This window comes from Pleurodeles waltl, chromosome 9, assembly GCF_031143425.1.
Source record: "Pleurodeles waltl isolate 20211129_DDA chromosome 9, aPleWal1.hap1.20221129, whole genome shotgun sequence".
In the NCBI taxonomy this organism is placed as follows: Eukaryota; Metazoa; Chordata; class Amphibia; order Caudata; family Salamandridae; genus Pleurodeles; species Pleurodeles waltl.
In genome coordinates, this window is record NC_090448.1 from 227,139,316 (window position 1) to 227,157,114 (window position 17,799).

The window sequence follows — 17,799 nt, forward strand, 5'->3', positions numbered from 1 at the left end:
ATACCGTTGGTTTCTGGATGACACAGTGCACATTTTTTATGAACAATACCCCTAGAAGAAAGAAAATCTCTCATAAATTTTGAGGTAAATTGAACACCATTGTCAGACAGAATAGCAGCAGGATTACCCTCTCTGCTGAAAACTTTAGAAAGAAAGTCCACAACTACCTTTGAAGAAATCTCAGAAGTTATGCAAACTTCCGGCCAGCGAGAAAGCATATCCATTAATACAATAATATACTTAGAACTAGACCTAGATGATACAGGTCCCATAATGTCAATGGCAACTTCTTCCCAAACTTCATTTGGTATTTCTTTAAGTATTAACGGTTGAGTCCTCACCTTATGAGTCTTGTCCGCTAAACAGCATTCATAGCAATCTCGCACTCTCCTTTCTAGAGCAATATCCATTCCTGGCCACCAATACAATGCCCTCATTCTTTCCTTAGTTTTACTTATACCGGGATGCCCAGAATGTGATAGAGCAAGGAGCTGATCACATAGAGATAACGGAGGGACAAGCCTGTTACCTCTTAGTAACAATCCCTCATGTAACCACAATTCATTCCACACTCTCTTGTAAAGAGAAAGTGAAATATCACGGCAATCTTTCAATTCCCCTGACAACAACAATTGCATCACTTTAGAAAGATCCTCATCTTTAGTTAACCCCTCACGCCATTCACTTTCCGAAACACACCCATCCGTTAAGGCACACACTTGTACTTCGTCCTCCGTCCACCATGACAAACTATCACACTCATCGAACACATCATCCGCTACTAACCTAGACAAGCAATCAGCTGTCCTGTTATCACAACCCGGAACATATTTTACTGTAAATTGATAGTCCTGGAGCCCAACTATCCATTTACAGATGCGTGAAGATACATTGTCTAAACCTTTTTTCCTAAAAATCTCTTGCAAAGGTTTATGATCGGATCGTACCTCAAAGGGAATTCCCCAAAGAAATTGCCTAAACTTCTTAACAGCCCAATAAATCGCCAGAGCCTCCTTCTCAATTGTAGAATAATTAAATTCTGCACCATGAAGACTACGAGATGCAAAGGCAACGGTAGTCTCAACACCATTCCTTAATTGTTTTAGTACACACCCTAAACCTTTATCAGATGCATCAGTAATAAGATAACAAGGAATGCCTGGTTGAAAACTACTTAGGGATTGGGCAGAATTCAGGGCTTCCTTAAGGTCCTGAAATTCCATCTCACACTCTTTTGACCAAACAAACTCACTACCCTTCCTGAGCAGGGATCTAATTGAGTTTGATCTTTTAGCAAAGTTTGGAATATACCTGGCATAGAATTCTGCCATTCCCAAAAAAACTTGAATATCTTTTTTACAGCTTGGAGTGGATAAACTCATAATAGTATGTACTAAGTCATTTTTTGGCTTAACACCCTCACCAGATATAACATGTCCTAATTATGTTATTTGAGACTTGACAAATTTACACTTTTCCTTTTTCAGCGTGATCCCTTTGGCTCTGAACAATGAAAGTACACTTCTCAGTTTCTTAACATGCTCTTCTTGAGTGTTAGTGAATACAAGAACATCATCTTGGAAAAAACACACTCCCTTCAAACCCCCTAAATTTTTTTGTATTAGTCTTTGAAAAACAGCCGCTGCTGAACATAAACTAAAAGGCATACGATTGAATTTAAAAACTCCAAATGGAGTAATAAAAGAGGTAAGAAGTTTAGAGTCTTCAGTCAGTTGTACTTGATGGTACGCAGAAGATCAAGGGTGGAAAAAACCTTTGCATCTCCCAATGTACTTATCATTTCATTGATGTTCGGTAGAGGAAACCTGTCCTCCACCACTTCCTTGTTCAAGTTACGTAGATCAATGCACAGTCTAATGTCTCCAGAAGGTTTGGTTGCAACTACTATAGGAGCTATCCATTGTGCTGCCTCCACTTCCTGAATAATCCCACTGTCCTTAAGTCTTTCAAGTTCTTGCTTCACTTTTCCTCTTAAACTCATCGGAACATTCCGCACTTTGGAAGCTATGGGTAGAGCATTTTTTTTCAAGACAATCTGATGCTTGTAGTCTTTTATACACCCTACAATGGAACTAAAAACCTCTGGATATTCGTTCCACAATTGACGTTCAAGATCAGACACTTCTTGGACCATAACTTGCGGTACAGCATTAGGATTCAAAATGATTCCCAATTCCTTCTGATGGGGCGAACTCAAAATGGTATCCCCGACTACAGGAACATATATTTTCCCAATTATTTCACTGCCTTTGAAACCAATCTTCGCTTTAAAATATCCTTTTAATTCAATAGGTTTGCCACCATACGAGAAAGGCAAAACATCAGGTGTCAAAAGATCAACTCTGCCTTCAAAATGTGTAATATAATCTTGTACAGACACCAGAGATAACTTTGCACCAGAGTCCATCATCATAGTTACAGGAATATCATTAATCATCACAAGATCTTTTGGGTACTCACAATGAATTGTGGAGATGCAATTAACATCATTTACTACTTGTAGAATGAAAGGTTGATTATCGTTGTCATCAGTAACTTCATTAATTTTTGCATTGTTCTTGTTAACAGACTTGCAACATTTAGCAAAATGACCTTTTTTGTTGCATCTATTGCAGACAACTTGGACAGCTGGACAGTCTTTAAAATTCGCTAAATGTGAAGGTGAACCACATCTAAAACAAAATGTCTTATTTTTGTTCCTTATATTGACGGAGCTTTTAGGTTTGGAATCTATTTTGTTTAAAGAAGGAGCAACTTTTGAATTCTTTAACGTTTCAATACAGGATTGAGAATGCTAAATTTGTTTAGCAACTTCCAATACTTCATCAAGAGACGGATCACTCTTCGACCATAGAGCTTCCCTGATTTTATCAGATTTGCATTCTAACATAAATTGGTCACGTATACGTTCCTCTATATTAGCACCAAAATTGCAAAGAGAAGCTAATTTGCGTTTTTTTGTTATATAATCCTCAATTGATTCTTCATCCGTCTGCTTGCTTTTCCCAAAATAAAACCTTTGTAGAAGAATAGAGACTTTGGGTAAGAAATGCGTGTCAAGACGAAGAAGAGTCTCATCAAAGTCATTCAAGGGAGCATCACCAACTGCTCCATCCAAATTTGATACCGCAGGTAATGTCTCCAATATTTCCTGTCCTTCTGCACCTAAGCAGTGTTGGAGAAGTGACGTTTTCCTCTCGATTGATAAGTTCGTACCGCAGACTTTTAAATAAGTTAAGAAAACTTTTTTCCATTTTGGCCAAGGACTTGTTGGTTCACCCGGAGAAGATAAGAAGAAAGGAGGAGGAGAGATGTTTTGCATAATGAAAGGACAAAAGAAATGATAAAGATATCATATACAGAGGATAGATAGTAAGAGATAAGTAGAACAACTAAAAAAATAAGTGAAAAGAGACAAACCAGGAAGCTGCAGTGGGAAGAAAAGAAAAAAAAATAATAATAAGATAAAGTGCCAAAGATTCACAAAGAAGCCGAAAATAGTAATAAATAATAGAAAAATATTCTATTATTCAAATTTACAAGCAGTACAATCTTGTACTGAAATCCTGTTTACAATATCTTAATAAAGTCAAAGTACAATAAACGCAAATATCGCAAAGTCCAATAAAACAGAAGACCCGGTCTAAGTATGTATAAGAATACTGTAATGTATATGGCGCTAAAATTACTCAAAAAGCTGAATATTCAACTTAGAGGTGTGAATATGCAAGTATTTAGAGAACACACATATGAGCGAAATGGTAATGCGTGCGCGAGTACACGCGTGCCATAAATGTAAACATTCAAGCAACCGGAGATTGCGGCTCGTGAAAATTTAGCGTTCTACGTTGCTACATGTCGCCAAGCAACCGGAAAAACAATGCGCGAGAAGTTAAGTATTTACTCTGACAGCACGAACATGTGCGCAGAGTTAAATAAACATAACGCGTCCTTTGTTGCTAAGCGACCAAATACGCGGCCCAGCGACAAAAGGAAGCGCGTTACAAAAACGTTTTGAATAAGAGCAAAAGAGAAACCGGAGATAAACAATGACCGAGGACCGGAGGGCGAAGGAATAACCAGGAGTTATGTAGCCTATAATAAACAAATGATGCACAAAACAGAAAATATATTAAATAAAAGTTATGTAGCCTATAATAAACAAATGATGCACAAAACAGAAAATATATTGAGATATTAAGAAGGATGTTAAGATACAAGAAGGCACAGATGAAAGAAGTACAGAGAGGAAGTATTGTAAAAAAAAAATTTGTAGTAGGTAAGAATCCAACAATACCAGGATCAAAACAGACTAGAGTTCCTGTTGTAGGATGGAGTTCGCCAGCTCGTCGCCAAAATGTGGTATCAGTCTTGAAGATGAAAGTAGGTCCATGCAGATGAAGTTGAAATCACATTTATTTCAGTTATAATTCATAAATAATAAAACAGGAACTCCAGTCTTCACCCAAACCTCCAGCACCATCAACTGTCCAGCACGGAATGCTGTCCAGCTGAGGAAGATACCAAATGCCACGGGTGAAGCTGGGAGATACCAAATAGATCATAAATAATACAAATACTCCTAAAACATAAAATACAATCCCACATTGAAATACTATAACAAAACACTATCTACAATATTATTCTAGAAATAAACCCAATACTACAGTTGGAGACTGCATCATTGGTGGAGTGGCTACCGGTGATGGTTGTGGTGAGCGTTGTGGTGATGGTGGCGGAGTTATTTGTTTTCCCACCTTTGCTTGTGGTTGCTTGTCTTTCTCTTGGAAGGCAAGTTTCCTTTTAATTCGTATTGGAGGGAGAGTACTGATCTTTCCTGTAGCCTTCTGAATGTGGAGCCACCTTTGAGTGTAATCTGGCTCCCCTGCCTCTAGCTCCTGTCCGAATCTGTGTCCTTGCATCTGTGAGGACAGGCCCTGTTCCTCGGAGTAGGAACTTGGTGTCGGCTCCGAGGCCGGATGTTTCGGTATCGAAACCTTTTCGACCGTCTTTTTTGGCTCCTAAGACACTTTTTTGCCTTTCGGTGTTCTGATGTCTCGGTGCTGACTCATTTCGGTGCCGCCCTCTCGGTGTCGAGATTGCTCTGACCCAGTGTCTCGAGGTCGTGTCTGTTCTGTGCCGGTATCTCGACCGGAGTCAGATGACTTCGACACATGCGTGCCCTTTTTCGGTGCCGATGGTCGGTCACCTAATTTTCGGGTTAAGCCATGGCCTGTTGGCGGTGGCGTCCCCTGGGCTTTTGTGAATTTTCCGTGAGTTTTGTGCAGTGACGTCTTACTCACGGTTTTCGGCGTCTGTTCGGGATCGACCTCATCCGAGTCCGAATCCGCGATGGAGAAGGTTTCTTCTTCTTCCAAGTGTTGTTGTTGTCCTGCCGGCGCCGACGCCATTTGTAGTCTTCTTGCTGTTCGGTCTCTTAGCGTTTTCCTCGACCGAAACGCTCGACAGGCCTCACAGGTATCCTCTTTGTGTTCGGGAGACAAACACAAATTACAGACCAGATGCTGATCTGTGTAAGGATACTTGTTGTGACATTCGCGGCAGAAGCGGAATGGGGTCCGTTCCATTAGCCTTGAAGACGCACGAGGTCGGGCCGACCAGGCCCCGCCGGGGAATCGAAAACCCTGAAGGGCCACCTGAGCTCTTCAAAATTCGGTGTCGATCTGTTGTAACTAACCCGATACCGAACGCAAACAATACTGTCGAATTTTCCGAGATTTAACTAACTTTCCGAACCGAAACACGGAGCGAGGAGGAACACGTCTGAACCCGATGGCGGAAAGAAAACAATCTAAGATGGAGTCGACGCCCATGCGCAATGGAGCTGAAAGGGGAGGAGTCCCTCGATCTCGTGACTCGAAAAGACTTCTTCGAAGAAAAACAACTTGTAACACTCTGAGCCCAACACTAGATGGCGGGATGTGCACAGCATGTGTATCTGCAGCTACACATGCCATCGAACATATATATATATATATATATAAAACCTATTTTAAAATTTAAGACTAAATGTTACTTTAATTTAAAAACAAATCCAAATAATTGAATGCAGAGCTTCTTGTAACTTTTAATAGATAATAAGTAAATACAAATATTTTACTTTAGTGGACTTCTAAATAAACCATAACAGAGTAATTTTCTATGTTTAAATTTGTTTAATAATTACCTTTAAAATGGGCTAATAGTTTAAAATTACTTACTAGTAACTTTTGACATGTAGGTGGAGGTCTTTGTTTGGTAAAGTATAGGTAGAAGTGTATAGATTTATTAAACTTTAGAACAAAAAGCAAACATTTTAATGCAAAATGCATAATGTTAAATAATTGTATATATTTATTTTATTTATTAAACAGGATGAGTGGCAGTCCCCTCTACAGTATCCAGTTCTTCTTCCTGGTATAAGGTCCTCAGTCCAGAAATGTTCTAACTCTGTAGTGCCAGAGGTCTAGTACTAATACCCATTTCTCTTTTTGAAGTAGCAAACTTCAAAGAGAAGTCTTTGTACTGCACAAGACCCTGCCTTTCCCTGCCCTGGCCCCAGACAGACTCCAGGGGGTTGAAGACTACACTGTGTGAATACAGGCACAGCCCTACGTGTCAACTCCTCCCACCACTCTACCTCAGCAGGACCAATCAACCTGGTGATGGACCATAGGGATATGCAGGGCGCACTCAGCTCCCTTTGAATGAATTCACAAACACACCAACTGCCATCCTGACCCAGATGTGTATTCCACAGACAGGCAGAGGCACAGAACGGTTATGCAAGAAAATGCCCACTTTCTAAAAGTGGTATTTTCAAACTTATAATTAAAAAAACAACTTCACCAAAAGATGTATTTTTAAATTGTGAGTTCAGAGACCCTATGCTCCATATCACTTTCTGCTCCCAATGGGAAATTACACTTAAAAGGTATTTCAAGGCAATCCCCATGTTACCCTATGGGAGAGATAGCTCTTGCAATAGTGAAAAACGAAATTAGCAGTATTTCAATATCAGGACATGTATAAACCACCAGTACACGTCCTACCTTTTAAATACTCTGCACCCTGCCCATGGTCTACCTAAGGGATGATTTACAGGTAATAAAAGAGAAGGGTTTGGCCTGGCAAGTTGGTGCACTTGCCAGGTCGACATGGCAGTTTAAAAAGACAGAATCTGCAATACCAGGCCTGTGACATGTTTGCACGGCTACACGTGGGTGGCAAATTCAGTGCTGCAGACCCACTAGTAGCATTTGATTTACAGGCCCCGGGCACACCTGCTACACTATACTCGGGAATAACTAGTAAATCAAATATGCCAATCATGGATAAACCAATCACCAATACAATTTAGACCAAGAGCATATGCACTTTAGTACTAGTTGGCAGTGGTAAAGTGCCCAGAGTCCTAAAGCCAACAAAAACAGGTTGGAAAAAATAGGAGGGAGAAAGCAAAACGTTTGGGGATAACCCTGCAAAGGTCCAACAGTTATGTACTAAACATTATCAAAATTGATGCATAAGATTAATTAAAAGTTAGGTAATTATGTTTTAAAAAAAAAAAAGTTACATTCCTTCTTTTTATATTTAAAAACAGGTTAAATTAAAATAAAATGTTTTACATATTATGTTTAACATTATATTAAATTCATTTATATGTTTAACTAGTTTAAATAATTTATTGTAACATTATTTCCTAGAGTGTTATTTTAAGACCCTACCTCAGTTATGCTCTATGGGAGGGTTTTGCAGTATCAGTGGTTTGCCAAGTGTGGTGCTGGACTTACTCTAGCTCTTAGTTGGAGTACATTTGTGACTGTTCTTTGTTTTTTTAGCTGTAGTATCTTTAGAAGTGCAATCTGTGAATAAGACAAGACTTACTCATTTGTGGATGGGTGCACGTTCATTTTGCAGTAAGTATTCCACATTTTCCAGCCACTCTTGTCTGTCGCTCCAACATTTACTACTAAAATATATATTTACGTGTAGGGAGACTCCACAGTCAAAGCTGAGATCTTCACACAGAAAGAGATAGGCGAGGCTGAAATTAAACCTCTCCAGGTAGGTTTATGAGTAGCATTTGGTAGTACATTAGTAGTGATATTGTAGTATTACTAAGCATGCTACAAAATCAAGTTGCTGAATAGGCCTTCCACTCTCCATATTTGGAATTTGTTATGTGTGGTGTCCTTAATGCCTCTACCACTTTGAACATCTGGGAAGCTGGTTCATTTACACGTTTATGACATGCTTTACCAGATGCTGTGCTTACTAAAGATACAGTGAGCCACCCGAGCTGAATAACAAAAACATCTCTTATTCAAGCATTTGTGGGCAATGAAGTGTGTGCTACAGAAGCAGTCATCATAACTATTAACGAATCAGATATGTGTGCTACAGAAGTTGTCATCATAACTATTAATCAGACTGCTAACAATTAGGCCCTCATTACAAGAACATCAGTTTTCAGGCCAGACTGCCGTGCGTAAACCCGCCACCAGACCCCCAGTGGTCGCGGTACAGTGACTGCTGCATTAGGATTCACGAAGAGGAGTCTGCTGGAAAAACAGCCGGAAATTTGACACCGCCAGGCCGAATGAGGGCATGATAGAGGCAGTCCCACCACCAGCATTGCTATGACATCACAACACTGACCGCCATAATACGTGCTACTGTTGTGCATGGAGATGAAACCGTGGCGGTTTGCACCACCGTGCACCATCCAATGGGATTGCGTTGCGGCAATGGGGGGGTCCATGACGATCTTCGCCAACGGTGATGGCCAGGTACGCGTCGGCCTTCACCACTGACATCTCCCCCCGCCTAGACGACCCCCACGACGTAGGCTGCAGTGTGGCCTTGTCATGTAGGTGGGTCGACTGTAATGGGTGGATTGGTGTGTGCCTGCCGTGCATGTATGTGGGGTGTCTGTATGTGTGTGTGTACGGTTGTGTGGAGGTATAGGAGTGTGTGTAGGGCGACAGGAATGTGAATTCCTGTCGCTGGGTGTGTTACCGCCAGGGTTTTCATGGTGAGGCAACTGCCACGAAAACCCTGGCAGTATGAACGCTTGTAATACGCCCGGCGGTGTTGGGTGTGCCGCTGGGCCAGAGAAGGACCCCTCCCAAACGCGGCGGGCCGCCCGCACTCGTGGGCCTGGCGGCACTGTGGCTGTCTGGCGGCTGCCACACCGCCGTGCTCATAATATGGCAGTCTGCACCGGCAGGGATGCGGTAGTGCGACCGCCACTTCCACTGTGGCGGTCTGCGGACCGCCATGGTCATAATGACCACCTTAGTCTTTGCTGTGAACAATGTCCCATGTAAAAATACATTTCTATCACCCGGCATGGTAGTGCCTTAAATGGGCAGGCACTCTTCAGTACTGAGGACCAGTGCTTCTTTCATTTACAAGGGAAAGTCCCTGTCTTCTCTGCCCTGTTTCAATTAATATTAATAGGAGAGTACCAACACTTTTCAGGCGCTAACAGGTACTCTGGACACTGAGTACCCGCAGTTCTATATTTCCATGTAAAGTGCTGGACATGAGAGAGTAACCTGGGGACTGTCCTCTAAGCGTTTGGTGGTCTCATCTAGGGGGTGTGTGATCCCTAGGTTCATTGAAACTGCTGGGATGCAAGTCCCCAGAGTTCTTCATAGGAGTCTTCAGAAGGAGATCTGCTGGTGTAGTGTCATTTGCTCGTATGCTAGGAAAGAGTGTAATCCTGTCATCTTACGTACCAGGCAAACATTGCTCTGCAGTGGCTACTTAGAGGTTTGAGTCCAAGTTTCATCTTTCACATTTGACACAGAGTGCCTCACTGCAGGTTTCTCAGTTAGCCTCCTTTAGGTGAAATATGAGTCTTCAACACAGTTCCTCATTAAATTAGGGTTTTGAAATTTGGGGTTTTCAATGAACCAGTTACATTTTGACAGACTCTGTCCAGAGAACATTGCTTTGAATGTCAGAACAATCTGCGCCAATCAGTGTGCAAACATTGATTTTCTCATTAATTCACTATTCCAAAGATAAAAGCACATAATCGTGCAGTAACGTGGCCCCTGATAATGACTGTAAACCATGATACTGACACTGCACTGTCTAATCGGTTTCCTTGAGGACTTCGTAATGAGGACAACTGCATGAATTTGTGCAAATCAGGCTAGCTTCATGTGAATCCTTTCCCATAATAAAAACACTGTAAGTTCCTGGGAGCATCTAATCCTTCACATTAGCAAGCAGGAATAAATAATACTTATGTTTCTGCTCACGCCTGAAGTTAAGGGCATATCTTTCAGAAGCCTACTGCTGAACCACACGCATCACCTCTTAATCCTAGCCACGCCATAATGCAATGCTAAATTAATCATCTAGAAGTAATGTTGGGGAAAAGCCAGCTTTATGTTCAATAGACACACTACACAGCTTAAATCCATAACTGGAGTTGATCAGGTGAAACTGTGCATAAGGATTTGCGTTGAGAATCAATACCATGTTTGCTAGAAAGAAATCAATAAATCTTAGCTGTTCGTTGTTATTCGTGTTTTATTGCATTTGTAGAAAACCTACCAGTAGGCAAGGGAGGGGTGCTCCTGCAGTGTCCGGGTTGGAAGGGCAGGGAGGGATTTCAAATCATTCCTTGCCTTTTCATCGCTGAAAAACAGAAGAGTAAAGGTAAACATGATGTGGGCAACCTTCACACAATTCTTTCAAGGTAAAACAGGCTGGGTGTAGCAGGCAAAAACCTTGCTCGCTAGTAGTGTGCTACCAAACTACCTTGGAAACTGCTGCGAGGCGCCGCGCTCGTGTGTCAATCTTTACAAACAGAGCCTACTCACCACTAGCCTCACACTATTGTGGGCTGGAACAAGAGGTGGCCATGGAGCTACGCAAACAAAAAAGTGACAGTGTTTAGTGTAATGGTTATAATACTATGTAAACCGAATCCACTTCCACCCTGGGGGTTTGACACATTGAGGTCAATGAGGAGAATGTGGCATGAGTGCAAGCAGTGTGCACAGAGACAGACGACAGCAGCTCAAAGTCCTGGGATCACATATCTTGAGATTAAAAGGATTGCTTAGACTATGCCACTTTCTAGTAATTAGGTACAAAATTTGCTACGGAATATGAAGAGAGAGCGAGTCCTGGCAGGCCATGAACCTGACTTCAGTGTTCGAGGTCATGGTGGGAGCTGGAACGTGTCACTTACGCTGGTACATAGGATATTATTTCTAGCGATTTAGCAAGCCCTACAGCCTCAATGAAGCCAGCAACAGTAACACTAGCTCTGGTTATCATACAAAATATGTCGGACTCTTTGTTCAAGAGCATTGCATTTCAGTCCCAATCACGTGGCTGCTCGTGTTTCAATCTGTTTCTTAAATTCCAAAAGTTTTGCATGTGGTTTCTACTACACACCTCCAGGTACCAACCAGGTAACCACAATCCATAATTTACCACATTGTTAAATGCATTCACTATATCACATTTATCAACCTAACGTCATCAAAATACACAAACCACACACCCTACACACGTTACATTAGAGAATGTATGCGACAACAGACAATTCCAAAACCTTTGCTTGATTATCATCTCTAGAGGTCTGTCGCTCCCCAGCCTTAGCTCTTTCTTTACAGGCATATCTGGTTCCACATGTATGAGCCATCACCAAATAGCTCTTCTCATTAGATGCCCCACCCGCATAAGTACAAAAGCTCTCCACTCTGTGCCCTCTTGTTACTGGTCTGATGGTGCCTTCCTGTCATTTCTGATACGAGGGGCAAGTGTGCCCATCATAGTGTGCACTCTGTCTTCATTTTCAGCGAGTCTGTAATGCAATTGGTGCAGCCTGGCAGCACTGATCCTATTTTCTTCAAGATAAAAGTTGGCAGATTTTGAACGTCTAAAGGAACGATGCTGTCTTAAGGAGGACTCTATCGTGGGCGGCAGAAGACACCTTCACCGGCTCTGCCATTTTATATGATGAAGGAAATTAAATAGCAGTGTCGAAATGCAACAAACCAGAGATGTTTCCCTGCACCGCAGAGTGAGTGTACCTCGGAGTTCTCTTTTGTAGGCAGAGTTGTGATTTACGGTCGAATTTTTAAATAGGCAGCTGGAAATGGATTTAGTGTCAAGATGATACTGAGAATAATGGAATAGGGTGTTCTGCACTACTTTTAGGGGCGCCAGTATGAGCCTGGGCAATTCTGCCAGTGGCAATTCAAAGACTTTATTAGTGTGTACGACCTCCAGCATGAGACAATGCTTGCTTTCAACCTCATGGGATTTAAGGACCTCCTCAAGGTACTGGAATGAGGGCCCAAGGAATCTGTCTCCACTCCTCTGTTCTCTTACTATGGTTATACTGTTAGGACTGACTGATATCAGTGGCACTATATAAAATTGTAAAGTGAATAAATATATCTAAACCTCTTGCCACTGCCTTCCCTTCTGTAGTGGCAACAGTCACAATCTGAACAGCACGCGTCCTCCGCCACCTCATTCTATGACATTAGTATGTTTGTTTAAAAACATGTGACCACTGGTAGGTAGTCAAGACATACTTGCATCGGGTGGTATTTTCACACGGGCATTCATATTAATCTCTATTGTTTAACAATGAAATGTGGAGCAAAAAGTGCTTCCTTGGAGCAGATAAAATCCATTATAAGTACTACTTTAGCAGCCTTCGTGTTTTCTTCAATGTTGGGGATTTTTACATATTTTGTAGATTATAGCTGAATACGTATTTTCGGCTAAATTGTACAAAGTATGTGCAGATAAATATGTGCAGAAAAAATAGTCAAGAATATACACACACACACACACATATATGCACTTTTAGTATAAATAAGAACATCAATTACATGAATGCAAACCATGACTGGACAAGATTTTGACTCTTGTAGGGATGGGGTCATGATCAGTATCTACAAGGTCAAGCTGATCCTTCAGAAAATGGAAATGCAAAGAGCCCATTGTGGATGTTCTTTAAGTCCCAGCACGATGGCTAATCTGGACCCCAGCTGCAGATCCGAGACCCAGCAAGGGCTCGGTGGGCCTGCTGCCGAAGTAATAGGCCCCTGGAGGCCACACACTTTGAAGATGTGCCCTGGCTCTTTGCACCACATGCTATGGGAGGCAGCAGCTTTCAAAGCAAAATACTAGCTCGCCCCAGCTAAACTGCACCAATTTAATGGTCTTTAAAGTTATCTCCCAGGAATTCCCCATTAAACTGATCTATTTTTGGTGACACAAAAAGACGTCAGTGGTGAACTGACCGCTCTTTCTAAAAGGGCACAGAATATCGTTTTAAGTTTCTGCCATTCGCTATTCTAGCCCAGTCAACCAATCAAACAGTGAACCCTAGCAAACTGCTGCGCCGCACATCGTGTGTGTGTCTAAGAGAGAAGGAGAGTATATAATGGTTAACTGTGTGATATGGTACAATATTGCCAACAATGGGTTCTGATGATATCATAAACCACAAAGTCCGGAGGCCGAGTGGTTTGTAAATGTCACCATAATCTGAAGAATGCAATGTAGCATCCAATTACACATGGTATCCGTTATTTATATTTTTTTATATTACATGTTTATTTTGGGGCAGTTGGTTTAAAAATGCTGTTTTCTTCTATGTTTAACTAACAATGAACACTGACTATAAATAGAATGTATAGGATTTATTTACCTTTCTTGAATAAATTGTTAATAAAAGAATCAGTAATGGTCTAGGTTTGTGGATTTAGGTAAGTCTATGGCTACAGTGTTTACTTCATAATTATGGAGTTAATGTATTGCCACATAATTTGAAACATTTGCAGATTTCACTTAAAATTTTGTTTCTATATCAAAGATACAAATATGCTAACAGAGATGTGCACGTCATTGCATGTTTTGCTGCATCATTTGCATTATATGTATATATATATATATACATATACACACACACACTAAAAAAACAAGGTTAAATGACCGTTTTAGTTCGGTAAAAATGCCAGTTAAAGCATCATTTTTTAACAAAACCACTGAAATTCAACAGTTATAGTTATCTCAACTAACAATAACTCATGTCCTAAACTAACTATAACTCACGCCCCCGCCATTCACAGTGTTGTCATCAATGATGTAATTTCAGTTGGTGCAGTCATGTTATCAATAATTTCATAAAACATGTCATGAGTGATGTAAGGTGAGGTAATTAGCAGTGCCTGGCTAGGCACAAGCTATAGTTACTTTAGGGCACAAGTTATAGTTACTTTTTTATTTTATTTTTATTGTCATTTAATGCAACAATCAACAGGGTATGTGGCATACAGTGAAAGTACCAGATTCATTACAGTCAACATATAACGTCTAGTTATAGTTACTTTAAATAACTATAAATGGTGAATTTCTGTTGTTTTGTTGGTTTAAAACATTATGGGACTGATTATCAGTTCAGCAGACGCCAGGCCCATTAACAGTTCCCCACTAGGTCAGCAGGCGGAAACCTGAGTTTCCGCCCACTGGCCTAGCGAGAAACAGCCTACAGCACTGTCTCTGGCTCGTAATCGAGCCGGTTGTAGTGCTGTAGAGCTCAGGGTGCACCAGCACCCTCGCAATGTTCACTGTCTGCAAGCAAAGCAGACAGTAAACATTGCGAGGGTGCTGGCATGGGGGCCCCCTGCACCCGTTCTCCACCAGCCTTTTCATGGCTGGCGGAGAAAAAGGTTGTAATCCCCAGGGTTGCGGTTCTTGCAGCACTGCCTCGGCGGATTAGGACCGCCTGACCACCGGGATCCCTGTTCCTGGTGGAGCTGGCGGTCCACTCACGGCCCGACCGCCAAGGATGAAATATGGCGCTCGGACCACCGCACTGGCAGCGGTCTGACCACCATCCGCGAACCTGGTGGTCTGGTGACCGCCAGGTTAGTAATGAGGCCATATGTTTTAACTGACATTTTCATCAAAACATAATGGGGGTTATTCTAACTTTGGAGGAGTGTTAATCCGTCCCAAAAGTGACGGTAAAGTGACGGATATACCACCAGCCGTATTACGAGTTCCATAGGATATAATGGACTCGTAATACGGCTGGGGGTAAATCCGTCACTTTTCTGTCACTTTTGGGACGGATTAACACCTCCTCCAAAGTTAGAATAACCCCCAATGTTCTTTTAATCTTAGGGTTTTCAGTGAATTTCTGAGTTTTTTAAAATGTAAGATATTATTACAATTCTTAACTAGAACGTCACTTTAACCTTTATTTATTTCAGTGAATTTCTATTCTTTTTAATGTAAAGGAAACTTTCCATTGCCGTGTGACTTGGTGGAGGGTCAAAACCACCAACTTCTAAAATCCTAAAGTATTGGCTTTATCAAGGGGTCTGCACAAGAGCATATATAAAGCACCCCTACTGGCTTTGTCAAAAAGTGAGAAATAACTATAAACAAATGTATATTTTATAATTACACACATTGCAATGTTTACTAATAGTGATTGTCATGAATGAATTTCAACAAAGCATTAAAAAAAATATTAACATGTCTTTGAGTCTTCTTTTAACATTTTCAGGCCACTAAGCGCAGCCATAAACATATCAGCCATATAATTAAATACAAGGAGTCCCTGCACATCCTCTGAAGAGAATGCTCTTAAGTATTTTGAAAATAATCGTAAGCTTTTCTCAGGTTGTGGATTCAATGAGGAACACATACTGTGATTTTGTTTAAAGCTGTTTGGGGGGCTGCTGGGCTTCTTGCACCCCCCACAACTTTTAAATAAAAGCTTGTTGATTCCCCTGCCCCTTCGAGGGGCACTACAAGGTTCACATGTTTTAAAAAAAAGCCCTTGCAGGGCCTTATGAGACATTCTCTAGCTTGAGCAGTGAATGTGAAATGAGAGGCTACTCCACCCAATTCGAATTCACAGCTTTATATATATTTTCTTGTTTGAGGAGGGGTATGTGGCCCCAGTCCCCAAAACATTTCATGGCCCCTGGGACCCATCACTTTTTTTTAATGGGGACGGGGTGTGTGGCTTCCCTCTGTGAGCCATCTGAAGGCCATGGGCACCTCAGCACCCCAGGACCAAAACATTTAGTGAGTGGGTGTAGGAAGCTGGCTCTGTATATACCATACCAAAATGAGATATAGTGTGCACAGAGTCCAGGGGTTCCCCAAAAGGCTTGACAGAGGCAATAATAGATAATACTGATGCCCTATTTGTGGTAGTGTGGTCGAGCTGTAAGGCTTATCAGAGGGTAGTGTTAAGCATTTGTTGTACACACACAAGCAATAAGTGAAAACACACACTCAATGACTTAACTCCAGGCCAATAGGTTTTTGTATAGAAAAATATTATTTTGTTAATTTATTTTTAGAACCACAGGATTCAGTTAGCAAGTAAGTACATTAAATGAAAGGTACTTTGCATAGTAATAGTTAGGACTTTGAATCAATGGCAAAAAGCTTTTTTTAAAGTGGACTTAGTGCAATTTTCAACAGTTCCTGGGGGAAGTAAGTACAGTACAGTACAGTTTCTGAGGTAAGTACCACATTTACGGGTTCAGTCCCCGGGGCATAGGTAGCCCACCATTGTGGGTTTAAGGCAACCCCAAGCATCCAGCAACACAGGGCCGTTCAGGTGCAGAGGTCAAACAGGAGCTAAAATAACGTGGGCGCCTATGGAGACAGGGGGTACTCTGGTTCCGGTCTGCTTGCAGGTAAGTACCCGCGTTGTTAGAGGGCAGACCAGGGGGGTTTGGAGGAGTACTGGATGGGCCCCAAGTAGGCACAAAAACCACACCCTCAGCGGCATGTGGCGGCCGGGTGCAGTGTGCCAACCGGGCGTCGGGATCTCAATAGAACTCTATAGAGGGACCCAGGGTCACTTAGGTGCTGCAGACAGGGCACAGGGGGTATTCTCGGGCAAGCCACCAACTGGGCAAGGGAGATGGCCGTCTGCTGGTCGTTGCTGCACCAGTGGTCAGTTTCTCACGGGCCTGGGGGCTGCGGGTGCAGTGCTTCCCCAGGCATCGGATATCTTCGTCCCGGACTGACGCGGTCAGGGGGGTCCTCGGGATTCCCTCTGCAGGCGTCATCGTGGGGGTGCAGAGAGGTCAGCCCAGGGTGGACACGTCATCAGAGTTGCATGGGGGTCCTCTCTGGATAGTTGGTTTCTCTGGACATGGGCCGGGGGCGTCGGGTGCAGAATAGTGGGGACTCATGCTTAAGGAGTGAGGTGGGAGTCCCTTTAAATATGGATGTCTTTTCTTCTGGTTGGGCAGAGCCGCTGCCCACGGGAGTTCTTGGTCCTTGGGGTTGCAGGCAGTCCCCTGGAGGCTTTTCAGGGGTCGCTGGTCCTGTAGAGCGCATTGCTTTTCGGTTGCAGTGTCTTTGAAGCAGGAGACAGGCCGGTAGGGCTGGGGCGAAGTAAGATGTCGTCTCCTTCTCTTCTCTGGGGGGTTTTCAGCAAAGCAGTCCTTCTTCTCGTGAGTTCATCAGGAATCTGAAGAGCTGGGTTCAGGGTTGCCCCTAAATACTAAATTTTGGGGTGTGTTCGGGTCAGAGGGCTGTAGCCAATGGCTCCTGTCCCTTAGGGTGGCTACACCCTCCGTGTGCCCACTCCCTCTGGGGAGGGTAGCACATGTCTATTGGTCCTAATCATCCAAAGCAAGATGGAGGATTTCTCAAGGAGGGGGTCACTTCAGCTCTAGTCACCTTATGGGTGGACCTGGCTGAGGGGGTGACTCCTCCTTGTTTTTCTCATTATCCCTCCAG

The 17,799-nt window shown here is 42.4% G+C and overlaps 1 protein-coding gene across 6 annotated transcripts in view; it reads right to left on the reverse strand.

Moving 5' to 3' along the window:
• FRMD4B (FERM domain containing 4B) overlaps positions 1-17,799 on the reverse strand; it is an 892,718-nt gene that overhangs the window by 118,693 nt on the left and 756,226 nt on the right. For all 6 annotated transcript variants that reach the window (XM_069206591.1, XM_069206592.1, XM_069206594.1 and 3 more), the window contains one exon: positions 10,597-10,680. In XM_069206591.1, the coding sequence (XP_069062692.1) occupies positions 10,597-10,680 (84 nt within the window). The remainder of the gene's footprint in view (positions 1-10,596; positions 10,681-17,799) is intronic.